Here is a 27,713-nt window from a genome sequence, read left to right on the forward strand (position 1 = left end):
AGCTACGGAAAGCAAAACTTTCCAGAGCTGCTACTCAATAGGTAATGCCATCTATATTAAAAGCAATTATTAAAAAAAAAAAAAAAAATACTCAAATTAAATTTGGAGTGCATAAAGCAACAAAATAAATTGATTTTGGAGTAATTTGAGGCAATTTTTTTTTTAAACACCCAAAAATATAATTATTGGACTAATTAAACTACTGTAATTTGAAACTTCCAATTGCCTAAATAGTCATCATGGGCGGTATCCAAGAAGGATCGATATGTTATCCCAGTTATTGGGATGCCGGCGGTCACATGACCGATACTAGCATCCAAACATTGAAAGTCCCAACGTCACAGAGGGTAAGTGTTTTAACTTCCCCAACCTAACCCTAACCCTCCGGGGGTGGTGGCTAGGGCTAACTCCCCCTAGTGCCTCAGCTCTCCCCCCCACCCCGGCCCTAACCCTAACAGTGTCCTCGCCACTTACCTTTGGGATTTCGTCTGTCGGCCTTCTGGCGCCGGGTGTCCCAAGTGGTGTCAGAATTCCAGCGTCAGTCACATGATCGCCAGTATCCCCTCCATTGGGATGCTAAACGCATCCCGTCCAAGGTGTTCTGCGCGGTGTCCCAACATTTTAACCTTAAAATAAGGATTTTCCCTACCATCTCTCACCCCAAGTGGGGTACAAACGGCAAAATGCAAGCTTACTCTGCCTAGTGCAAAATGCGTATTTGCGGAGAAAATGGCAACTCACAACTCACATTCTGTAACTCGCACCTAATAGGACTGGCCCCATTAAATACATGTCTTGATAATATCCATTCTGTTACATCCATACATTTATTGTTTTATTAGCGCAAATCGGTGCTGAAAGTAGGGTGGTACGGAGTACCATTAAGAAATATGGTGGTGGTACTCAGTACCACTAGCCCACCGCTGAGGCATAATTTATACGTGGCATTTTGTGTGTGGGACATAAAATGGTGTCAGTGGCATAACTGTGTGTGGCATAATATGTAATAGGCATTACGGATTGTGGCATAATGTGCAATGGGCATTACGGTGTGTGGCATAATGTGTAATGGGTGTGGCGGTGTCTGACATAATGTGTGATGGGCATTACGGTGTGTGCCATAATGTGCAATGGGCATTACGGTGTGTGGCATAATGTGTAATAAGCATTATGGTGTGTGGCATAATGTGTAATTAGCATTACGGTGTGTGACATAATGTATAAGGAGCATTACGGTGTGTGGCATAATGTGGCCATGTCCTCATTGTCATGTAATCACTCCCCTAGTTTCATGTGACCCCCCCCCCATGACACATGACCATGCCCATTTTTACTCAGTACCACTAAGAAAACATTTCAACTTGCACCACTGGCGCAACTCCGCCCCTAGTTTTCTGTCTTTCTGTTACATTAGTGAGTGGCCACACACCCTCACTTCTAGAATGTGCCGCTATCTTGGTATTACAACTCAACTTTATATTAGGAACACTCTTTGAGTTATTGTTATACATTGGTTTTTTTTTAGATATACCGTTTCATGTAATGCTCACTGTCCTATATCAGATGCCTAAGTAGCATCATTTTAGGGTATAATAATTGATCTATAACTGATTCATTAAAATGTTCCATGTCCAATTTGACTTCACTGAACTGTCTTTACCCCTTTATATGCGCCACACTCATGAGATGGAACGCAGTCATCGCCACACAGAGACATTTCTTTACTCCAAACAAAGGTTACATTAAATATCATATCTCACCTGAAGTAATTTTCGATGCCAAAATACGCTTGTTAGGAATATTGTCATTATCACTACTGTAAACCGCAACCGTCTTACCATCATGGTTTCACGAACAGACTAGTCACCCTGTTAAAATAAAATAAATGGTTATCCGAATTCATGTTAATTGTCCGAGTTCACTATTAATTCGAATTGTGTTAAGTGTGGGTTAAGTGTGTGTGTTAAGTGGGTAATTTCTACATTTTTCTAAAATATTTCCACAGCGAAGGATATGTAAATTAAGAGGGGATGGTATTGGGATCCCAGTGCTTGGGATGCCGGCAGCCAGAATACAGACGGCAGCATCCAGACATGCAAGATCCCGACACCTGGTTGGTAAGTAGTCTAACCCTAACCCACTACCCCTCCCTTGCGGCATCCTGACTATAACCCTCCCCCCAGTCTAGCCCGAACACTCCCCGGTGGTGCCTAGCCCTCTTTCCCCAGCCTGACCCTGCCCCCCCGCAGCCTAACCCTAACTCTCCCCCCACAGTCTAAACCTAACATCTCCCTGCCCCCCCCCGCAGCCTAACCCTAACTCTCCCCCCGCAGCCTAAACCTAACATCTCCCTGCCCCCCCCCCCCCGCAGCCTAACCCTAACTCTCCCCCCGCAGCCTAAACCTAACATCTTCCTGCCCCCCCGCAGCCTAACCCTAACTCTCCCCCCGCAGCCTAAACCTAACATCTTCCTGCCCCCCCGCAGCCTAACCCTAACTCTCCCCCCGCTGCCTAAACCTAACATCTCCCTGCCCACCCGTAGCCTAACCCTAACTCTCCTCCCACAGCCTAAACCTAACATCTCCCTGCCCCCCGCAGCCTAACCCTAACTCTCCACCCGCAGCCTAAACCTAACATCTCCCTGCCCCCCCGCAGTCTAACCCTAACTCTCCCCCCGCAGCCTAAACCCCTGCCCCCCGCAGCCTAACCCTAACTCTCCCCCCGCAGCCTAAACCTAACATCTCCCTGCCCCCCCGCAGTCTAACCCTAACTCTCCCCCCGCAGCCTAAACCTAACATCTTCCTGCCCCCCTCTCCCTGCCCCGGCATACTTAAGATCGGGATGCCGGCAATTGGATTCCTTCAGACCAGTGTCGGGATTCAGGCATCAGTATTCCGACTGTCGGCATCCCGCACGTCGTTATGGTGACCGGATCCCATTAGGAGTATTGTCCCAATATGGTAAAGATACGCTATTCACTGCAGTGAATCTGGAGATTATATTTCAACTTCCATTTGTTTTAGCAACACTTATAAATCTGCTCTTGTAATCACTGCTAAGTATAGTACGCAGGTATGTTCCATTTACTCATCTGCTGAATTTACATCCAATTTATATATTTATTGTTATAATCATAGGTATGCGCATACCTTTGTTATACAGTCTGTGTTTAGATAGCACATCTTATGAAATCCTTCATATAGACTGGAATAATTCCAGATATAAGTAAGGGGCCGATTCAGACCTGATAGCTGCTGTGCGTTTTCGCACAGCGGGCGATCAGGCCTGAAATGCGTGTGCACCGCAATGCGCAGGCGCACTGGTCCGCAGCGCCGAGTAGCAACGGGATGGTGCGAAAAATCCCATCGCACCAGCGAACACAAGGAGATTGGACTATAAGAGGGCATTTGTGGGTGGCAACTGACCGTTTTTGCGGAGTGTCCGGAAAAACGCAGGAGGGACCAGGCGTTTGAAGGGAGGGTATCTGACGTTAGCTCCGGCCACGATCATCGCACTGGAAGAGTAAGTCCTGGGCTGAGCAGAGACTGCACAAAATGAGTTTGTGCAGCTCTCCAACACATCCGAACACACCGCTGCACAGCGATTTCCCCCTCCCGTTGTAGGCGGCGACTACCTAATCGCAGGGATGCAAAAAACGCACCCTAGCGATCAGGTCTGAATTACCCCCCTAAGTCTGCTGACAGTGGTATATAACACCACGTCTAGTGTACAAAGTGTTCTGAGAGTTACGCAGGGCCGGTGCAAGGCTTCTCAGCACCCTAGGCAAATCTTCAGCGTGCCCCTACACACACACACACACAACACCCAGCCCATCAGGTGAAAAAGTGCGAAGGTGGCATCTCATAAGTTCTGTAGATAAATATATATATATATATATATATATATATATATACACACATACATACTCCACAGATTTCAAAGTAGTAAGCACATATGCAGAAACAGCTTTACAACATTTTAGATGCTATAATATTGCATCTTTAATATTGGATCTTTTGTTGAAAGACGTAACATTAAAGCATCTGAAACGTTAATAAGCTATTTCTGCATATGTGCATACTGCTTTGAAATCCATGGAGTGCTGCCCATAAATACAGGAGAATGTTTGGAAGTGGCAATTCCAGGGAAGGTACCCAGGTACATGTAAAAGCTTAAGTGGAGTGTATGTCTTTTAGATAGATACTGATAGGTCAGATAGAAATTTGGTAAAAAGTATACTGGCACCGGCTGTAGAACCAATAAGGGACGATAATAGATTTAAGTAAAAATTACAAGAATTTATTATACATACTATAAAATGTGATTAGAAATTCATAAGAACTGTCATGATTTTCTATCTGTTCTCAAATAGCGACAGAAAAGGTTGGATTTAGACCACTTAGATCTCACTCATAATATGTACTGTGTGCAGCTTCCGGTTAGGGCTCATTACTCAATATCCTTTGGTTCAATCTGATCAGACAGGAGAAAAAAGCACTTAAGGATCTCACAAAGGACACCTCCCTTGTCATAAAAGAAGCAGACAAGGGCGGGGGCCTAGTGGTGATGAACAGGACAGACTAGATCAGTGAAGCGAATAGACATTTATGTGATGAGCGGTTTTATAAAAAGTTGGATAGAAATCCAACAGACTCATTTCTGATTGAATTAAAATCTCTTCTGGTTCCAGTCGTGATGTTGGGGGTCATATCCAGAGAGGAGTATAGATTCCTGTTACCCACTTTTCCTACATCACCTACTTTTTATTTTCTTCCCAAGATTCACAAATCCCTCACGTCACCCCCTGATCGACCCATTATATCTGGTATAGGGACCCACACCTCTAATCTCTCTTTTTATGTTGATTCCTTCCTTCAATAACGTGTTTCTAGGCTGAGGTCACATCTTCGAGATACAACTGATATTCTAACCAAAATGTCCAATATTCAGTGGAAAAAATCCTATTATTTCCTAACACTAGATGTACAGGCACTTTACACACACATTCCACATTCAGCTGGAATTGATGTGATTTCCAAAAAACTATCCAGGGATGATGATCTCAGCATAGACCACCAGGCTTTTATTGTTGATTCTATGTCATTTATTCTTTCACATCATTATTTTCTTTTTCTTCAGCAATATTTTTTACAGGTTATGGGAATGGCCATGGAGACCAGGTTTGCCCCCAGTTATGCTAACCTATACATGGGTGACCTTGAGGATTCACTGGTATGGGGAAGCAGCTGGGAGGGGAACCTGGTCTTCTATGGCCTTTATATTGATGATCTATTTATGATGCGGAATGGGGATCTTTCTTCTATTCTTTCCTTTGTCACTTACCTGAACTCTAACACCTATAATTTATCCTTCACCCACACTTATAACAGTGAATGGATAGACTTCCTGGATGTGACCCTCAAAGTTTCGGATAATAAAACCAGTTAATACAAAACCAGTTAGTACAAATTCTTATCTGCATTATGAAAGTGCACATTACGCACCCTGGAAGCATAACATACCAAAAGGTCAATTGATGCGCCTTAGACGCAATTGCTCAAATCTGGAGACATTCACCACACAGGCGAATGAACTAATGGACTCTTTCAGGCAACGTAAATACCCTGAAAAACTTTGAAACAAGCATTTGCAGCTGTACACTGTATGGACAGTTCAATTTACTATCAACTAAAACTAAGATCACTGGTGGCCAAAAAGAGAAAAAAGATAATGAGAGACAATTTGCTTTTGTCTGTAATTATAATAAGTGTGCAAGAGAAATAAAAACTATAATTTTCAAAAACTACAGAGTCCTTAAACAAGACCGAATTCTAAGTGAGATCTTACCCCCCCCCCCCCCCCCCCCAGCCCCAAATAGCATATAAAAAGAATAGATCTCTGAAATCTATATTAGCACCTAGCCATCTGGGGTAAGATGAAAAGAAGAAAAAACAATATCCACAGGTTCTGAATGGTTATCAACAAAACCAATGGGATGCTATAAATGTGGGAAATCCCGATGCACAACTTGCACACATATGTTAAAAAAGACCACTATACTAATATTACCAGGCAATAAAGAACAATGGGGGTCATTCCGAGTTGTTTCTGCGCATGCGTATGGTGCGCAGTGCGCACGCGCGACGTACTTTCACACAAAACTATGCAGTTTCACACAAGGTCTAGCAACGCTTTTCAATCGCACTGCTGTTCGGTGAGTGATTGACAGGAAGTGGGTGCTTCTGGGGGGTAACTGGCTGTTTTCGGGGAGTGTATGTAAAAACGCAGGCGTGCCAGATAAAAACGAAGGAGTGGCTGGGGAAACGGGGGAGTGGCTGGCCGAACACAGGGCGTGTTTGTGACGTCAAAACAGGAACGAAACAGTCTGAAGTGTTCGCTAGCTAGGAGTAGGTCTGGAGCTACTCTGAAAATGCACAATATATTTTTGTAGCAGCGCTGCGATCCTTTCGTTCGCACTTCTGCTGAGCTAAGATACACTCCCAGAGGGTGGCGGCTTAGCGTTTGCACTGCTGCTAAAAACAGCTAGCGAGCGATCAACTCGGAATGAGGGCCAATATCACCTTAGATCATTCATGAACTGTGACACTAAATTTGTTATCTATTTACTTACCTGTGGCCTTAATTATATGGGAAGGACCACAAGACCAGTACATGTTAGGTTTATGGAACACCGCTGGAACATCATAAAACAATATAATCAGCACAGTGTCTCTCGTAATTTTAGTCAGATTCATGCAGGGGATCCAAGAAGTTTATCAATAGTTTGTATTGAACATATTGCACCGACACCGAGGGGAGGTGATAGATTCAACAAACTGTGTTGTAGAGAAATATACTGGATGCTTAAATTCAATTCCCTTCATCCGGACGGATTGAACGAAAGCATGGAACTTAACACCATCCTTTAAGATACTTGTGTCAAATATGTTGTTCACTTTAATTCATGAACCTTTCTCCCCCCCCCCTCCCAGTAGATACGTGATTAGCACGCTAATTTGAAGGATTAAATATAATGTATATACAATACTAACATACCACCAATATTCTCTTTTTTTTAAGGTGGTTCTGTTAGTATGGGATAGTCAGAGGAGAGAAATAAATAAATACATATAGAAATGTGTAAGTCAATATGCTGGTTGCCTGAAAACTAGATAAGAAATGTGTCATCTCTATGTATGTTTGCATATGTACAGTATCGATTGGTGTGCTATATTGTAAACATGTATAGATTATTAAATCTAAAATACACACTATAATATCGGGCACCCATGTAGTGATGATAATAATAATAATAATAATAATAATAATAATCATCTATATTTATAGTGCTGTCTTTTATATATGATCATGAAACGTTACCATGTCTCTCCCCCTTTACATATAGGTTGTCTCCATTTTCATTAACTTCTCTTTCTAGAACATTAATGATAAGAGTATTTTTGGTAGTTGTGTTTTGTTAAGATATCTATAACAATGAAGCCCATTTAAATCATGTTCTCTATACTATTTTCTATACAAAATGCTAATTGTTAATTGATAATTGTGAATACTCCTAATGTTTTGCTATCATGTGTATGGTGTTACATATATACATAAAAATCCTTTTATTATAAAATGGTACTTCCTGGTGTGCGGGTCGGAGGTTATATGTGGAACGCAAACTCCCCCTGTGAAACGCAGCGCTATTGTTGCCAAAGACATAGCGCAAGATGATAGGCCCATCAACAATCAGGTGATCGGAGAAGATGATGTCTATCTCTGAGAAACTGATGATGTAATGTGAGAGGCAACGCCGATCACGTGGCCGGAAGCATTCACGTGATCGGAAAAACCAGGAAACAGAGAGTAACATCATACACTGATAGGATATACTGGGATCACATGATCGGAGACGGTCATGTGATCAGGAAATGACATTTCGTATTTTACTTTCTATAATGTCTAACAGGTAATTAAACACTAGTTTTTAAGATATAGAATTACTATTGTTCAGGTAACATAATGGGATTACCTTCTAGATATAATTTTTACTGGTTTTTTGGGACGTTTTTAAAAATAGGATTTTAATTGCCTACCGGTAAATCCTTTTTTCGTAGTCTGTAGAGGATGCTGGGGTCCATTTTAGTACCATGGGCTATAAACAGTTCCGCAGAAGCCTTCGGCACTTTAAGACTTTTCAACAGTGTGAACTGGCTCCTCCCTCTATGCTCCTCCTCCAAACCTCAGTATAGGAACTGTGCCCGAGGAGACGGACATCTTCGAGAGAAGAATTTACATTAAACTAGTGGCGAGATTCACACCAGCTCACACCATACAAAATATACCGCCTAACATGGCTTTCAACATAACCCATGCTAACGTGCATGCATAACGCAACAGTAACAGCTGTGAATATCTTAACACATGAGAACCTGTGTAAAAAGATAAAACGCAATTCTGCAGGAAAAATGAGCACTGGGCTGCGAGAAAAGGATTTACCGGTAGGTAATTAAAATCCTATTTTCTCTTACATCCTAGAGGATGCTGGGGTCTATTTTAGTACCATGGGGATGTACCAAAGCTCCCAGTACGGGCGGGAAAGTGCTAATGTTCCTGTAGAACTGACTGACCAACCTGAAGGTGTCGAACCTGTAAAACTTAGCAAACGTGTTTGCCCCTGACCAAGTAGCTGCTCCGCAAATTTGCAACGCCGAGACACCCCGGGCGGCCACCCAGGAAGAACCTACTTTCCTCGTAGAGTGGGCCATTACCAAACTCGGTAACGGCAATCCTACCGTGGAATAAGCGTGCTGAATGGTACCTCTGATCCAGCGCGCAATAGTCTGCTTAGAAGCAGGACCCCCAATCTTGTTGGGGTCATAGAGGACAAAAAGATTCTGTTTTCCTTATCCGAGCTGTTCTTGCAACATAAGTCCTCAACGCTCTGACGACATCCAAGGACTTTGAAACGGCTGAGGTGTCAGAAGCCACTGGCACCACCACAGGTTGGTTGATATGCAAATAAGACACAACCTTTGGAAGAAAATGCTGACGCGTCCGCAGTTCACCTCTATCTTCATGAAAAATCAAATAAGGACTCTTGTGTGACAGAGCCCCTAATTCAGACACTCGTCTGCCTGAGGCCAAGGCCAACAGCATGACCACTTTCCAAGTGAGAAACTTCAACTCTACTTCTTGTAGAGGCTCAAACCAGTCCGATTTAAGGAACTGCAACACCACATTAAGATCCCATGGCGCCGCAGGAGGCACAAAGGGAGGTTGGATACGCAGAACCTCCTTCACGAATGTCTGGACATCAGGAAGGGAAGCCAACTGTTTCTGAAAGAAAATGGACAAGGCCGAAATTTGGACCTTGATAGACCCTAATCTCAAGCCAGCATCCACACCCGCCTGTAGAAATAGAAGTAGACGTCCTAATTTAAACTCCACCTTAGGAGACTCCTTGGATTCACACCAAGATACATATTTTCTTCAAATACGATGGTAATGTTTGGACGTTACACCTTTCCTGGCCAGAATAAGTGTGGGAATGACTTCATTGGGAATACCCTTACAGGCTAGGATCTGGCACTCAACAGCCATGCCATCAAATGCAGCCGCTGTAAGTCTTGATAAACAAACGGCCCCTGCTGAAGCAGGTCCTCGCGAAGAGGAAGAGGCTGAGGATCTTCCAGTAATAACTCCTGAAGATCTGGATACCAAGCCCTCCTTGGCTAGTCTGGAGCAATGAGAATTGCTCGAACCCTTGTTCTTCTGATGATCTTGAGAACTTTTGGTATTAGTGGAAGTGGAGGGAACAGATACACCAACTGAAACACCCACTGGGTCACCAGTGCATCCACTGCTATTGCTTGTGGGTCTCTCAACCTGGAACAATATTTCTGAAGCTTCTTGTTGAGATGTGATGCCATCATATCTACTTGAGGAACACCCCAACGATCTGCTACCTCTGAAAAGACTTCTGGGTGGAGGCCCCATTCTCCTGGATGGAGATCGTGTCTGCTGAGGAAGTCTGCTTCCCAGTTGTCCACTCCCGGAATGAAAATTGCCGACAGAGCTTTTGCATGTCTTTCTGCCCAGAGGAGTATCTTTGTCACCTCTGCCATTGCCGCTCTGCTTTTTTTTCCGCCTTGGCAGTTTATGTAAGCTACTGCCGTTACATTGTCTGACTGGATCTGTATGGGACGACCTTGAAGAAGGTGTGCCGCTTGATGAAGGCTGTTGTACACATCTCTCAATTCCAGAATGTTTATGTGAAGGAGTACTTCTTGACTTGACCATCATGCTTGGAAGCCTTCCCCTTGCGTGACTGCTCCCCAACTTCGGAGGCTTGTGGTCACCAGGATCCAAGTCTGAATCCCGAATCTGCGTCCCTCCAGGAGGTGAGAACTTTGAAGCCACCACAAGAGTTAAATACTAGCTTTTGTTGACAGGATTATCCTCCAGTGCATGTGTAGGTGCGATCCGGACCACTTGTCCAGTAGGTCCCATTGGAACACCCTGGCGTGGAATCGGCCAAATTGTAGAGCCTCGTAGGCCGCTACCATCTTCCCCAGCAGGCAGATGCACTGATGAATTGATACGCGTGCTGGTTTCAAAACTTGTTTGACCATCCTCTGGATTTCCAGAGCCTTTTCCACTGGTAGGAATACTTCCTGTGCTTCCGTGTCCAATATCATTCCCAGAAATGATAACCTCATTGTGGGTTCCAATTGTGATTTTGGAAGGTTTATGATCCAACTGTGCTGTTGAAGCACCATCAGGGAAAGTGCAATGTTCTACACTAGTTTCTCCCTGGATCTCGCTTTTATCAGCAGATCGTCCAAGTATGGGATGACTTTGACTCCTTTCTTGCGAAGAAGAACCATCATCTCCGCCATTACCTTGGTGAATATTCTCAGAGCCGTGGAGAGCCTGAAAGGCAATGTTTGGAATTGGTAGTGGCAGTCCTGCACCGCAAACCTCAGGTATGCCTGATGTGGCGGGTAGATGGAAACATGTAAATAAGCATCTTTGATGTCCGTCGATACCAGAAATTCCTTTTCCTCCAAGCTGGAGATCACCGCTCTCAGGGATTCCATCTTGAGTTTGAACCTTTTCAAATAAGGGTTCAGAGTCTTTAGGTTAAAATCGGTCTGACCGAGCCATCCGGTTTCGGCACTACAAACAGACTTGAATAAAACCCTTTTTCCTGTTGTGACACAGGAACTAAGGAAATTACATTGTCTTGACATAATTTCTGTATTGCGTTCAGCACTTTTGCTCTGTCCTGAACAGAAGCTGGTAAGGCTGATTTGAAAAATCGGCATGGGGAAAGGTCCTGAAATTCCAATTTGTACCCTTGGGATACTATCTGCAATACCCAAGGATCCAGATCTGAGTGAACCCAGACCTGGCTGAAAGACAGTAGACGTACCCCCACCCGATCGTACTCCCACAGGAGAGCCCCAGCGTCATGCTGAGGTTTTAGCAGAAGTAGCTGTTGACTTCTGCTCCTGCGAGCCTGATGGTGTTGTACATTTTTTACCTCTTCCTCGACCTCTTCCTGCGAAGCAGGGGGTACCCCTTGCCTTTTTGGACTTGTTGGGTCGAAAGGATTGCATCGTATGAGAATTAAATCCTTTCCTAGGTGGAGCAGCTGCGGAAGGCAGAAATGCTGACTTGCCTGATGTAGTTGTTGAAATCATGACATCCAGCTTGTCTCCAAAGAGGGCCTCTCCATTGTAAGGAAGCGCCTCAATATTCTTTTTTTGATTCCGCATCAGCATTCCATTGGCGGATCCACAGCGCCATGCGGTCTGAAATCGCCATAGTGGAGGATCTTGAACTCAGCAACCCAATATCCTTCATAGCTTCAACTAAGTAACCTGCAGCATCTTTGATATGGCCAAGAGTTAGGACTATTTCATCTCTGTCAACTGTGTCTATGTTAACAAGCAAGTTGTCAGACCATTTTTCCACAGCGTTACCTACCCACGCACAAGCAATGGTGGGCCTGAGCACCGTTCCGTTAGCCGTATATATGGATTTCAGGGTTGTTTCTAATTTACGGTCAGCTGGATCTTTTAAAGAGGCTGATCCAGGGGCAGGCAAAACTATTTTCTTAGACAGCTGAGAAACTGAGGTGTCTATCATTGGGGGTGTCTCCCATTTGTGCCTGTCTTCCTCAGGGAAAGGGTACGCTACACGTATCCTTCTGGGAAGGGTACATTTCTTCTCAGGGTTAGCCCAAGATTTTTCAAAGAACACATTCAAATCCTTTGAAGGAGGAAAAGTTACAACCTGCTTTTTATTTAATTTAAAATAATCCTTTTCCTCTGGGACCAGTGTTGTTTCAGGAAACTCCAACACTTCCTTTATAGCAACTATCATACATTGTATGCTTTTGGCTAATTTGGGGTCTACCCCTCTCAAATCCCCAGTGTCGACGTCAGAGTCGGAATCTGTGTCTGTGTCCCCTTGCATTATCTGGGCCAGAGACCTTTTCTGGGAACTGGATGGGACCCGAGAGGATGATATGGAGGGGTCAGTAAACAGTGCATCCTCCACAGACTGCCAATATTTAGTCTGTTGTTCAGACTCAGAGAATTTCTTTGCAAGCATTGACATATTCTTTTGCAACATTCTCACCCACTCCGGCTCCTTCTGAGAGGGAAGGGCCACCACATTACCCTCTTGTGCATCTAAAATGGGTTCTTCCTGGGAAGAACCCTCCCCAATGACATGTTACACACTTGTATACACACACACACACACACACACACACACACACACACACACACACACACACACCTATCACACAGGGGAGCTATTGGGGACAGACCCACACTAAAGTCTGACAGAGAGACAAAGAGGGATTTGCCAGTCCACACACTGTGCCTTATTGTGAATTGTGGAAATATTACCCACTTACAGCGCATATACCAATAATAGGCCCACAGACCTAATTATAATGAACACTCGCTGCCCCTTCTATAACACCCTGTACTTGTGTCAGCGTTGTCATGAGGAGAAACAGCGTTCAGGAGCTTCACACTGAAGTTTCTGCAGGAGAAAATGGCACCCAGTGAGTGTTATGGCAAGTCTGAGGAGAAGCCCCGCCCTTCAGCCTCAGCAATGTAATATTTATACTGGCTGGGGATGGCACATCAGCGGCTGTACATGTATGTACCCTTATTGCCAGTGAGAGTAAGGTTTTTAAACATTCCCTCATAGCGCGCCCCCCACCCCCCGGCGCTCTGCACCCTTGTGCTGAGAGACATGGCGCGCAGCGTGCACGTGTACCTGTATGCCGCCATAGGATTTCCTCTCTACAGGACTCCGGTAATATACTCACCAGCCTTCTGACTTCTGGCTCTGTTAGTTGGTGGCGGCAGTGCTGTGGGAGTGAACGCTGGCCAGGCTTGGGCTGTGTTCAGTACCCTTCAGGAGCTAATGGTGTCCTGTCAGCGGAATCAGAACCATTAACTAATTGAGAAGTTGGTTCCTACTTCCCCCCCTAAGTCCCACAAAGCAGGGAACCTGTTGCCAGCAGCTTCCCTGTAAAATAAAAAACCTAAGAAAGTCTTTTTCCAGCAAAGCTCTGTAGAGCTCCACTAGTGTGCATCCAGTCTCCTGGCCACATTTTCTAAACTGAGGTCTGGAGGAGGGGCATAGAGGGAGGAGACAGTTCACACTGTTGAAAAATCTTAAAGTGCCGAAGGCTCCGATGGAACAGTCTATACCCCATGGTACTAAAATGGACCCAGGCATCCTCTAGGACGTAAGAGAAATTGTATTATGAATGGACCAGGTGCCATTACTCTCATCCTAATGAAGGGAGTATATAAACACAAAAGGGCAGCCTGTGTGATACATGCTCCTGAGGAAGCTGGCAGCCATCAGACTAGCGAAACGTGTTGAGCCAAGGATTATTGACCACCAGCACTGCATCCGCTTGTGTCACCTTTAGTCCAAATTGGACTCTTTGCCTCTATTGGACACTACAAACTATACATCACTGGAACCCGAAACCATCCCCCTGTTGCTATTTTGATCTTCATCTGCTAACTGAGATCTACTGGGGACAGTATCCATAAGGACCGGGTAACTATTAACATCTAAAGTGAACCAAAGGATATTGAGGAATGAGCCCTAACCGGAAGCTGCACACAGTACATATTATGAGTGAGATCTAAGTGGTCTAAATCCAACCTTTTCTGTCGCTATTTGAGAACAGATAGAAAATCGTGACAGTTCTTATGAGTTTTTAATCACATTTTATTGTATGTATAATAAATTCTTGTAGTTTTTACTTAAATCTATTATCGGCCCTTATTGGTTCTAGAGCCGGCGCCAGTATACTTTTTACCATATTGCTTTATCTACCACAGGGGCTGACCCCGCCTATACAGGCTGTCGTTGACAGCGCACTCATAACCCTTTTCTCACATAGAAATTTGGACCCATCCCCCTACGCATTCCTTCTACGGAGGGCACCGTAGCAATTATGCCCCACGGGGGTGCAGTGAGTGCCTGATTCTTTTAGTATGTATATATATATATATATATATATATATATATATATACATATAAAGTGCCCGATACATTGCAACCACTGATGTTGTTGCTGTGACTTTTGTTAATTATAAGTCCACTGAGTGCCATTTTCTTGCATATATATATACACAAAAGTGGTACTCTTAGGCGCTAGGTAGAAAGGAATTAAGCTGCGACTTAGACGAACCCCCTGTTAGATGAGGCTCAATGATACACAACAAACAATACAGGTCTAAGTGCGCTAATGGAAAGTACTGTATACCACATCAAAACAAAAAGATTCAACTTTAGTTTTTAATACATGAAAGTTACAATAACATAAAATAACTGTGAGCATGTCAACATCTTTTTACAGAATGTATAGGTAATGTATACAAACAATTTCTGTCAGATTAAGAGGCCAGATGAAACTTAAGGTTCGTGACGAATCTTCCTTAGTAACATAGGATACAGATGGAATACAGTACTTGAACACAACACAACGCGTTTCGTCCCTAACTGGGACTTCCTCAGGGGTAAAATCAAGTGCCAGATGTTTCTAAAGATAATCCAACAGTATATGAAAAGCTCACTGAATATATCAATAAAAGCAGGTATAAAACCAATATGACTAGGGAAAGGATTCAATACTATGAAGCCCCCAGTCACAAAGGATCCGGACAGTAATTAATGGTCAACCAGGTGACCCCAATAAAGTGTGGTTTAAAGTCTATTACTGACTCTATTAACCAATCCGCAACAGCAGACCGCTCAGCAATAGGTCAACAGCTAACTAGTGCAGTGGTCATCTTTGGACTCTGAGGTTAGCACTTTTATCTTGTATTTATGCCTGCCTTGAAAACGGTGCAGCACCGAAACGTCGGCCTTGTTGAGGCATTTGTAACTACTTGATATGCCTCAGTAAACAATACTTGTTCATTTAAACTGGTTCATTTATATGAGTGCCGCAGTCTCCACGCTTGCTATTATCCATTTACTGAGGGCACCAGTCATCAACTTTTCCAGCACGGAGTGACGGTTCGTATCAGCATTATATATATATATATATATATATATATATATATATATACATGCAACATTTTCATTAACAACCTAACAGTAGGTCTAGAGAACATGGTGTCAATTTTCGCAGATGATACCAAATTGTGTAAGGTTATAAATACGGAGGGGGATGCTGAGTCTATTCGGAACGACTTAATTAAACTGGAAGCATGGGCAGCAAAATGGAGAATGAGATTCAACACAGACAAGTGTAAGGTAATGCACTGTAGGGGCAAGATCATAAATTGTGGGGGCAAGACCAGAAATTACACATCATAGCCTTGAACCTTCATTTGCTGGCTCCATTCAGCACCACCCTTCAAATGCCAGCGCCCATAGGCAGCTGCCTAAAGCTACCTAATGGTAACGCCGGCCCTGTAAACACAGTGCGATATGCACCCACGATTTAAATCAAATGGTTTTAATCGCATTGTATGGTGTGTGTATGGTATGCACTGTGTGTACAGGGCTTGCGATCCTGATTTACGTCACCCAAGCCACTCCCGGCCACTTCCTGAGCCCTCATTCTCTTTTTACACTGCGCAGAGGAAGGAAAGGAAGCCATCAAGCAGCAGCTAGAGTCTTGAGTTTTGATAAGTATTAAAAACCACTGGCCACCAATGTTATTACTTGTGGGCAAAGCAGGCCCCAACCAATATGATGCCCTAGGCAAGATTTTGGCTGGTGTCCCCTAGCACAGACACTATTTCCACCCCTGACCATGTAACCCTCTCCCAGCACCCCTCATCCATAGCAGTCCTCATTTCTGTGTTCCTACCCCCTTTATTTTATATAGTCAGGGCCGGTTCTCAACCTTGTCGTGCCCAGTGCAAAAGTTTCCTTTGCCCCCCCCCCCCCGGTTATAAACAGGGTTAGTGCGCGCCGCAGAGGCGTGGCAAAAATAGGAGTGTGGCTTCATAGGTAAGGGGCATGGTCACAGTTTGACCCCTGTACAGTTGTGCCCTCAGTAGTTGTGCCCCATTAGTTTTGCCCCCAGTGCTGTGCCCTCTATCTGTGCCCACCAGTAGCTAAGTCTATATGTAACCACACAGCATCGATACACTGCACACACGTCAGACAGGACTACACCAGGGCCGTAACTACATGTGTGCAAAGTGTGCATTGCACACAGCGCACTTTAGGTGAGAGCGCAATGTGCGCTGTGACCCCGATTGGCCGCCCTGTCTGTGGTACAGCGCTAACTGCTGTAGACAGCGCTTATCCTCCGCTGCACTGATAGATGGATTCGGGGAGGGAGGGGGGGCAGCAGAGAGAGAAGATGTGGATGGATTTACCCTTTACCCTTCGGCCGGCCGTTCACACAACCAGCTGCTGGGGAGCCGGAGCAGCATCAGCTAGGAAGCTAGGCTTCGGCACAAGCTGCAGAGGACTCAACAGGGGACAGAGCTACACGGGACTGCTGTTGCTGTGCTGTCAGGGAGGGAATGCTGGAGAAGAGAAACTGTTGCTGATCCAGGGCCAGCCCAGCCAGTGAGAGTGCACCAGTGGCGTGCGTGAGGACAGTGGCTGGGGAGGCACAAGCAGCTAATATCCCCCCCTCTCCCCCCCAATAGAGTGGGGGGGGGGAGTGTAGCCCCCCCCCCCCTTTCCTACATTCGTGAAACCAGCACCAGGCAGAACCAGCCAGGGGGGAATAATGCCATAGCAGAGGAGACACTCGGTATGGGGTCCCCCTGCCATAACATTAATCTGCCCCCCCAAACTAGTCAGCCCAGGGCTGGAATTCCTCGGGAGTGGGGACCCCAAAAAATAAAAATGGGGTCCCCCTCCCGAGCAACAACCAGCACTGGGCTGATAGCCCAGTGGTATGCCCCGTGCGGGGTTCATTGTTAATATTGTTCTTTACAGGTGGCCTATAGGTCCCAGCAAGCCTGCTCCAGCATGCTGGCACTTGGAGAACCACAAGTGCCAGCATACCTGGACATAAATGGCCAGCTGGCACCTGTGGTCTACCTGTAAAAAATAGTATTATTGTTCTTTACAGGTGGCCTACAGGTCCCAGCAAGCCTGCCCCAGCATGCTGGCATTTGGAGAACCACAAGTGCCAGCATGCCTGGACATAAATGGCCCGCTGGCCAATCACTGTGGCCTCACTGACAGGGACGTGCTTTCATGGGTTGAAAGCACGTCCCTGTGTGAAAGCGGCACCTCTAATGGTGCCGCTTTCCCATGTTTTTTCAATGGGCTTTCAATGCCCATTGCTAGGCCCCGCTCGCGCCCGCCCCCCATACCTTTCCCTTTCTGACCGGGAGGCACCACGATCGGTGCCTCCCAAACACATTTACACAGGAGTAATGATTAGGATAAAATAAACTGGCCCGCAACTAGGGGGGGAATGTGACCTGGGCGCTGGATAGATGTGACCACTCTGTATGATTATGTCTGTGATAGTCTCTATCTATTGAGTGCCGAGCTGCTAATGACCCTGCCTGCACGCTCAGATCTCCAGGCTGGGCTGCCTGTGGCTGTGTGGCTGTAAACCTCACTGCTGACAGGATGACCTGCTGTAAAGTCAGACAGTGAGTGAATGCTATTTCAGATAACATCTATTGAACAATGGGGTCAATTCAATTCGGCAACTTAAGAATAGCGCCGGGAATTAGCTCCCGACGCTATTCAATTCAGCTGCTAGTGACCCGCAATTGTCGGGAATTCTTCTCTCATCCCCGGGGGATGAGAGAAGAAACCCGACAAAAGTGCTGCCTCGCGGCCGGCGCGAGGCTGATTTTGTCGGGAATCAGCCTCGCGCCGGGGAGTTAAGTCGGAGAATGCCCGTTCTCCCGACAATTCAACCTGTTTAGTCGGCGAGAACGGGACATCGCCGACTTAACTGGAGCTGAATTGAATAGCGTCGGGAGCTAATTCCCGGCGCTATTCTTAAGTTGCCGAATTGAATCGACCCCTATGAACACAGCAAACATTGAGCTCACTAAAAATTATTTCAACACTTTTGGTTGCTAATAGGCACTGGACATCTGGCATTTGCTCTCCACTCTTTGGACCCTTTTAATTATTTTGGAATTGGCTGTTTTAAAGCCAAGTTAAATAAAGTGTGGTAGTATTTAATTTTTTCAGTATTGTGTTATTCTTTCCTTTTATACCTGGAGAGGCAGAAAATTGGCATGTCAGTAGAATAGAGTATGGCTGTACACACATGCTGTAGGTGTAGCACTCTCAACTGATATGCAGTCACCTGTACAGTAGTTCATAATGACAATTTGTCACGTCTGCATGCATTAGGCTAACATGTTATACACAGCATGTCGAAAGTAACCATGTCAACATTTATCATGCCTACCAAGACTACATGTTGACATGAGAATGTCAACTTAATGTCCCTGATGGTCAAGCAGTCATATAAATCTAACCCCCCCTCCCCCCACACACACAGCCAAACCCTAACCGCCCCTGCAGCCCAACCCTGACCCTCCCAGTGTTGCCTATCCATTCGCATTCTGAGGATGTCGACATGTTGAATCATGTTGACATTCTGCTGTCAACATTATGAATGTTGACGGGGTGGGGGCGACAATTTACTGCCTTGCCCCGGGTGACAGAAATCATAGTTTTGGCCCTGATATAAAGCAGCTACTCATGACACAGAATATGTGTCATAAGTATCTCCTTAATATTATTTTAATCAGTAATGACAGGGGAGGCACTGCCTCCTACCTCCCCTGCCTCCCCTGACTGCACGTCTCTGGAGTGCACTCTGCTTTTTTTAAGGTACTGTAAGAGGGAAATGTGTGTTTCTACTGTATGTCTGTGTGTGATTTGCATGTGTACTTGTGTATGTGTGACTTTCATGTGTGGTGTGTGTATGTGACTTCCATGTGAGCCAGACTTGCCTACTCTCCCGGAATGGCCGGGAGGCTCCCGAAAATTGTGTGTCCCTCCCGGCCCCCCGGAAGAGCAGGCAAGTCTCCCGATTACAGGGGTCCCCCCAAGCCCGGCCGCCCACTTAGCGAGTAAAGTGGGTGGTCCAGGCAGGCGATGACGCTATTCTTGTTGAATCACGTCATCATAGCCACGCCCCCTGCTGTATAATGCCATAATAGCGGCATTACACAGTGGGGGGCGGGGCTTACACGACACGATCCCCGTAGTCACGCCCCCGGACCGCCTCCGCCACGCCCCCGGACCGCCTACGGTCCGCCCCCTCTGCACACACAACGCAGCCCGCCCCCCTGCCGAACCAACCTGGCTGCTCTCTCCCGGAGAGAGCAGCAAAAAAGTCGGTAAGTATGATGTGAGCGTGTGTGTGTGTGTGTGTGTGTGTGTGACTTTCATGTGTGGTGTGTGTATGTGACTTCCATGTGAACTTGTGTGTGTGTGTCTTGCATGTGTACTTGTGTGTGTGTGTATGTGTGTGTGTGTGTGTGTGTGTGTGTGTGTGTGACTTGCGTGTGTGTGTGTGTGTGTGTGTGTGTGTGTGTGTGAGTGAGAGACTTGCATGTGGGCTTCTGTGTAGTGATGAGCACCGGAAATTTTTCGGGTTTTGTGTTTTGGTTTTGGGTTCGGTTCCGCGGCCGTGTTTTGGGTTCGAACGCGTTTTGGCAAAACCTCACCGAATTTTTTTTGTCGGATTCGGGTGTGTTTTGGATTCGGGTGTTTTTTTCAAAAAACCCTAAAAAACAGCTTAAATCATAGAATTTGGGGTTCATTTTGATCCCAAAGTATTATTAACCTCAATAACCATAATTTCCACTAATTTTCAGTCTATTCTGAACACCTCACACCTCACAATATTATTTTTAGTCCTAAAATTTGCACCGAGGTCGCTGGATGGCTAAGCTAAGCGACACAAGTGGCCGACACAAACACCTGGCCCATCTAGGAGTGGCACTGCAATGTCACGCAGGACGGCCCTTCCAAAAAACACTCCCCAAACAGCACATGACGCAAAGAAAAAAAGAGGCGCAATGAGGTAGCTGTGTGAGTAAGCTAAGCGACCCTAGTGGCCGACACAAACACCTGGCCCATCTAGTAGTGGCACTGCAGTGTCACGCAGGATGGCCCTTCCAAAAAACACTCCCCAAACAGCACATGACGCAAAGAAAAAAAGAGGCGCAATGAGGTAGCTGTGTGAGTAAGCTAAGCGACCCTAGTGGCCGACACAAACACCTGGCCCATCTAGGAGTGGCACTGCAGTGTCACGCAGGATGGCCCTTCCAAAATACACTCCCCAAACAGCACATGACGCAAAGAAAAAAAGAGGCGCAATGAGGTAGCTGTGTGAGTAAGCTAAGCGACCCTAGTAGCCGACACAAACACCTGGCCCATCTAGGAGTGGCACTGCAGTGTCACGCAGGATGGCCCTTCCAAAAAACACTCCCCAAACAGCAGCACATGACGCAAAGAAGAAAAAAAAGAGGCGCAATGAGGTAGCTGTGTGAGTAAGCTAAGCGACCCTAGTGGCCGACACAAACACCTGGCCCATCTAGGAGTGGCATTGCAGTGTCACGCAGGATGGCCCTTCCAAAAAACACTCCCCAAACAGCACATGACGCAAAGAAAAAAAGAGGCGCAATGAGGTAGCTGTGTGAGTAAGCTAAGCGACCCTAGTGGCCGACACAAACACCTGGCCCATCTAGGAGTGGCACTGCAGTGTCACGCAGGATGGCCCTTCCAAAAAACACTCCCCAAACAGCACATGACGCAAAGAAAAAAAGAGGCGCAATGAGGTAGCTGTGTGAGTAAGCTAAGCGACCCTAGTGGCCGACACAAACACCTGGCCCATCTAGGAGTGGCACTGCAGTGTCACGCAGGATGGCCCTTCCAAAAAACACTCCCCAAACAGCACATGATGCAAAGAAAAAAAGAGGCGCAATGAGGTAGCTGTGTGAGTAAGCTAAGCGACCCTAGTGGCCGACACAAACACCTGGCCCATCTAGGAGTGGCACTGCAGTGTCACGCAGGATGGCCCTTCCAAAAAACACTCCCCAAACAGCACATGACGCAAAGAAAAAAAGAGGCGCAATGAGGTAGCTGTGTGAGTAAGCTAAGCGACCCTAGTGGCCGACACAAACACCTGGCCCATCTAGGAGTGGCACTGCAGTGTCACGCAGGATGGCCCTTCCAAAAAACACTCCCCAAACAGCAGCACATGACGCAAAGAAGAAAAAAAAGAGGCGCAATGAGGTAGCTGTGTGAGTAAGCTAAGCGACCCTAGTGGCCGACACAAACACCTGGCCCATCTAGGAGTGGCACTGCAGTGTCACGCAGGATGGCCCTTCCAAAAAACACCCCCCAAACAGCACATGACGCAAAGAAAAATGAAAGAAAAAAGAGGTGCAAGATGGAATTGTCCTTGGGCCCTCCCACCCACCCTTATGTTGTATAAACAGGACATGCACACTTTAACCAACCCATCATTTCAGTGACAGGGTCTGCCACACGACTGTGACTGAAATGACGGGTTGGTTTGGACCCCCACCAAAAAAGAAGCAATTAATCTCTCCTTGCACAAACTGGCTCTACAGAAGCAAGATGTCCACCTCATCATCATCCTCCGATATATCACCGTGTACATCCCCCTCCTCACAGATTATCAATTCGTCCCCACTGGAATCCACCATCTCAGCTCCCTGTGTACTTTGTGGAGGCAATTGCTGCTGGTCAATGTCTCCACGGAGGAATTGATTATAATTCATTTTAATGAACATCATCTTCTCCACATTTTCTGGATGTAACCTCGTACGCCGATTGCTGACAAGGTGAGCGGCGGCACTAAACACTCTTTCGGAGTACACACTTGTGGGAGGGCAACTTAGGTAGAATAAAGCCAGTTTGTGCAAGGGCCTCCAAATTGCCTCTTTTTCCTGCCAGTATAAGTACGGACTGTCTGACGTGCCTACTTGGATGCGGTCACTCATATAATCCTCCACCATTCTTTCAATGGGGAGAGAATCATATGCAGTGACAGTAGACGACATGTCCGTAATCGTTGTCAGGTCCTTCAGTCCGGACCAGATGTCAGCATCAGCAGTCGCTCCAGACTGCCCTGCATCACCGCCAGCGGGTGGGCTCGGAATTCTGAGCCTTTTCCTCGCACCCACAGTTGCGGGAGAATGTGAAGGAGGAGATGCTGACAGATCGCGTTCCGCTTGACTTGACAATTTTGTCACCAGCAGTTCTTTGAACCCCAGCAGACTTGTGTCTGCCGGAAAGAGAGATCCAAGGTAGGTTTTAAATCTAGGATCGAGCACGGTGGCCAAAATGTAGTGCTCTGATTTCAACAGATTGACCACCCGTGAATCCTTGTTAAGCGAATTAAGGGCTCCATCCACAAGTCCCACATGCCTAGCGGAATCGCTCTGTGTTAGCTCCTCCTTCAATGTCTCCAGCTTCTTCTGCAAAAGCCTGATGAGGGGAATGACCTGACTCAGGCTGGCAGTGTCTGAACTGACTTCACGTGTGGCAAGTTCAAAAGGTTGCAGAACCTTGCACAACGTTGAAATCATTCTCCACTGCGCTTGAGACAGGTGCATTCCACCTCCTATATCGTGCTCAGTTGTATAGGCTTGAATGGCCTTTTGCTGCTCCTCCAACCTCTGAAGCATATAGAGGGTTGAATTCCACCTCGTTACCACTTCTTGCTTCAGATGATGGCAGGGCAGGTTCAGGCGTTTTTGGTGGTGCTCCAGTCTTCTGTACGTGGTGCCTGTACGCCGAAAGTGTCCCGCAATTCTTCTGGCCACCGACAGCATCTCTTGCATGCCCCTCTCGTTTTTTAAATAATTCTGCACCACCAAATTCAAGGTATGTGCAAAACATGGGACGTGCTGGAATTTGCCCATATTTAATGCACACACAATATTGCTGGCGTTGTCCGATGCCACAAATCCACAGGAGAGTCCAATTGGGGTAAGCCATTCTGCGATGATCTTCCTCAGTTGCCGTAAGAGGTTTTTAGCTGTGTGCGTATTCTGGAAAGCGGTGATACAAAGCGTAGCCTGCCTAGGAAAGAGTTGGCGTTTGCGAGATGCTGCTACTGGTGCCGCCGCTGCTGTTCTTGCGGCGGGAGTCCATACATCTACCCAGTGGGCTGTCACAGTCATATAGTCCTGAGCCTGCCCTGCTCCACTTGTCCACATGTCCGTGGTTAAGTGGACATTGGGTACAACTGCATTTTTTAGGACACTGGTGAGTCTTTTTCTGAGGTCTGTGTACATTTTCGGTATCGCCTGCCTAGAGAAATGGAACCTAGATGGTATTTGGTACCGGGGACACAGTACCTCCAACAAGTCTCTAGTTGCCTCTGCAGTAATGATGGATACCGGAACCACGTTTCTCACCACCCAGGATGCCAAGGCCTCAGTTATCCGCTTTGCTGCAGGATGACTGCTGTGATATTTTATCTTCCTCGCAAAGGACTGTTGGACAGTCAATTGCTTGGTGGAAGTAGTAAAAGTGGTCTTACGAGTACGACTTCCCCTCTGGGATGACCATCGACTCCCAGCAGCAACAACAGCAGCGCCAGCAGCAGTAGGCGTTACACGCAAGGATGCATCGGAGGAATCCCAGGCAGGAGAGGACTCGTCAGAATTGCCAGTGACATGGCCTGCAGGACTATTGGCATTCCTGGGGAAGGAGGAAATTGACACTGAGGGAGTTGGTGGGGTGGTTTGCGTGAGCTTGGTTACAAGAGGAAGGGATTTACTGGTCAGTGGACTACTTCCGCTGTCGCCCAAAGTCTTTGAACTTGTCACTGACTTATGATGAATGCGCTGCAGGTGACGTATAAGGGAGGATGTTCCGAGGTGGTTAACGTCCTTACCCCTACTTATTACAGCTTGACAAAGGCAACACACGGCTTGACAAATGTTGTCCGCATTTCTGTTGAAATACTTCCACACCGAAGAGCTGATTTTTTTGGTATTTTCACCAGGAATGTCAATGGCCCTATTCCTCCCACGGACAACAGGTGTCTCCCCGGGTGCCTGACTTAAACAAACCACCTCACCATCAGAATCCTCCTGGTCAATTTCCTCCCCAACGCCAGCAACACCCATATCCTCCTCATCCTGGTGTACTTCAACACTGACATCTTCAATCTGACTATCAGGAACTGGACTGCGGGTGCTCCTTCCAGCACTTGCAGGGGGCGTGCAAATGGTGGAAGGCACATGCTCTTCACGTCCAGTGTTGGGAAGGTCAGGCATCGCAAACGACACAATTGGACTCTCCTTGTGGATTTGTGATTTCGAAGAACGCACAGTTCTTTGCTGTGCTTTTGCCAGCTTGAGTCTTTTCATTTTTCTAGCGAGAGGCTGAGTGCTTCCATCCTCATGTGAAGCTGAACCACTAGCCATGAACATAGGCCAGGGCCTCAGCCGTTCCTTGCCACTCCGTGTGGTAAATGGCATATTGGCAAGTTTACGCTTCTCCTCTGACAATTTTATTTTAGATTTTTGAGTCCTTTTTTTACTGATATTTGGTGTTTTGGATTTTACATGCTCTGTACTATGACATTGGGCATCGGCCTTGGCAGACGACGTTGCTGGCATTTCATCGTCTCGGCCATGACTAGTGGCAGCAGCTTCAGCACGAGGTGGAAGTCGATCTTGATCTTTCCCTATTTTTGGAACCTCAACATTTTTGTTCTCCATATTTTAATAAGCACAACTAAAAGGCACCTCAGGTAAACAATGGAGATGGATGGATACTAGTATACTTATGGATGGACGAGCGACTGCCGACACAGAGGTAGCTACAGCCGTGGACTACCGTACTGCGTCTGCTGCTAATATAGACTGGATGATAATGATATAAAAAATATATATATATCACTACTGCAGCCGGACAGGTATATATTATATAATGACGGACCTGCTGGACACTGTCAGCAGCACTGCAGACTCCTAAAGTAAGCTACTAGTAGTATCAAGAAGATAGAAAAAAAAAACACCACAGGTAGGTGGTATACAATTATGGATGGACGAGCGACTGCCGACACAGAGGTAGCTACAGCCGTGGACTACCGTACTGCGTCTGCTGCTAATATAGACTGGATGATAATGATATAAAAAATATATATATATCACTACTGCAGCCGGACAGGTATATATTATATAATGACGGACCTGCTGGACACTGTCAGCAGTTCTGCAGACTCCTAAAGTAAGCTACTAGTAGTATCAAGAAGATAGAAAAAAAAAACCACCACAGGTAGGTGGTATACAATTATGGATGGACGAGCGACTGCCGACACAGAGGTAGCTACAGCCGTGGACTACCGTACTGCGTCTGCTGCTAATATAGACTGGATGATAATGATATAAAAAATATATATATATCACTACTGCAGCCGGACAGGTATATATTATATAATGACGGACCTGCTGGACACTGTCAGCAGCACTGCAGACTCCTAAAGTAAGCTACTAGTAGTATCAAGAAGATAGAAAAAAAAAACACCACAGGTAGGTGGTATACAATTATGGATGGACGAGCGACTGCCGACACAGAGGTAGCTACAGCCGTGGACTACCGTACTGCGTCTGCTGCTAATATAGACTGGATGATAATGATATAAAAATATATATATATCACTACTGCAGCCGGACAGGTATATATTATATAATGACGGACCTGCTGGACACTGTCAGCAGCACTGCAGACTCCTAAAGTAAGCTACTAGTAGTATCAAGAAGATAGAAAAAAAAAAACACCACAGGTAGGTGGTATACAATTATGGATGGACGAGCGACTGCCGACACAGAGGTAGCTACAGCCGTGGACTACCGTACTGCGTCTGCTGCTAATATAGACTGGATGATAATGATATAAAAAATATATATATATCACTACTGCAGCCGGACAGGTATATATTATATAATGACGGACCTGCTGGACACTGTCAGCAGCACTGCAGACTCCTAAAGTAAGCTACTAGTAGTATAAAGAAGATAGAAAGAAAAAAAACACCACAGGTAGGTGGTATACAATTATGGATGGACGAGCGACTGCCGACACAGAGGTAGCTACAGCCGTGGACTACCGTACTGCGTCTGCTGCTAATATAGACTGGATGATAATGATATAAAAAATATATATATATCACTACTGCAGCCGGACAGGTATATATTATATAATTAATGACGGACCTGCTGGACACTGTCAGCAGAATGCGTTTATAGAATAAAAACACCACACGACGAGTGTTTAACTTTTTCAGGCAGACAATCACAATATACTGGTGGTCAGACAGTGGTCACTGGTCAGTCACACTGGCAGTGGCACTCTGGCAGCAAAAGTGTGCACTGTTAAATAATATGTACTCCTGCTACTGCTCCCCAGTCTCCCCCACAATTAAGCTGTGTGAGCACTGAGCACTCAGCACAGTCAGATATACATAGATGATGCAGCACACTGAGGCTGAGTACAGATATGGTATACTGTTACTGTGTCACTGTGTATCGTTTTTTTTTCAGGCAGAGAACGGATTATATTAAATAATAATATAATAAAAAAACTGCACTGGTGTTCACTGGTCAGTCACTAGTAAACTCTGCACTCTCTGAGTACTCCTAAGCTCCAGTAAATCAAGTGTCTCACTCTCACTCTCTCTCTTCTAATCTAAATGGAGAGGACGCCAGCCACGTCCTCTCCCTATGAATCTCAATGCACGTGTGAAAATGGCGGCGACGCGCGGCTCCTTATATAGAATCCGAGTCTCGCGATAGAATACGAGCCTCGCGAGAATCCGACAGCGGGATGATGACGTTCGGGCGCGCTCGGGTTAGCCGAGCAAGGCGGGAAGATCCGAGTCTGCCTCGGATCCGTGTAAAAAGGCTGAAGTTCGGGGGGGTTCGGATTCCGAGGAACCGAACCCGCTCATCACTACTTCTGTGTATGTGTGTGTGTCATCCCCACTACACCGCAAATTAGACTACAGCTCCCGGCAGGGCCGTAACTACATACACAGCGCAGTCACCCTGAGCGGGGACTATCTGCCGTAATGTGTAAAAAGGGGAATCTGTCCACCGTAATGTGTAAAAAGGGCTCTACCTGGTGTAGTGGCGCTACTGTGCTGCGTAATTTGAATAATGGAGACTACTGTGCACCATAATATGAATTGGTATTATTTT

At 46.1% G+C, this 27,713-nt stretch overlaps 1 protein-coding gene across 1 annotated transcript in view; it reads right to left on the reverse strand.

Moving 5' to 3' along the window:
- LOC134945490 (NXPE family member 2-like) overlaps window positions 1-27,713 on the reverse strand; it is a 179,232-nt gene that overhangs the window by 109,240 nt on the left and 42,279 nt on the right. Inside the window, exon 2 of the mRNA XM_063934812.1 lies at window positions 1,761-1,868. Within this exon, the coding sequence (XP_063790882.1) occupies window positions 1,761-1,844 (84 nt within the window). The 5' untranslated portion in view covers window positions 1,845-1,868. The remainder of the gene's footprint in view (window positions 1-1,760; window positions 1,869-27,713) is intronic.

This window comes from Pseudophryne corroboree, chromosome 7 (genome assembly GCF_028390025.1).
Source record: "Pseudophryne corroboree isolate aPseCor3 chromosome 7, aPseCor3.hap2, whole genome shotgun sequence".
In the NCBI taxonomy this organism is placed as follows: Eukaryota; Metazoa; Chordata; class Amphibia; order Anura; family Myobatrachidae; genus Pseudophryne; species Pseudophryne corroboree.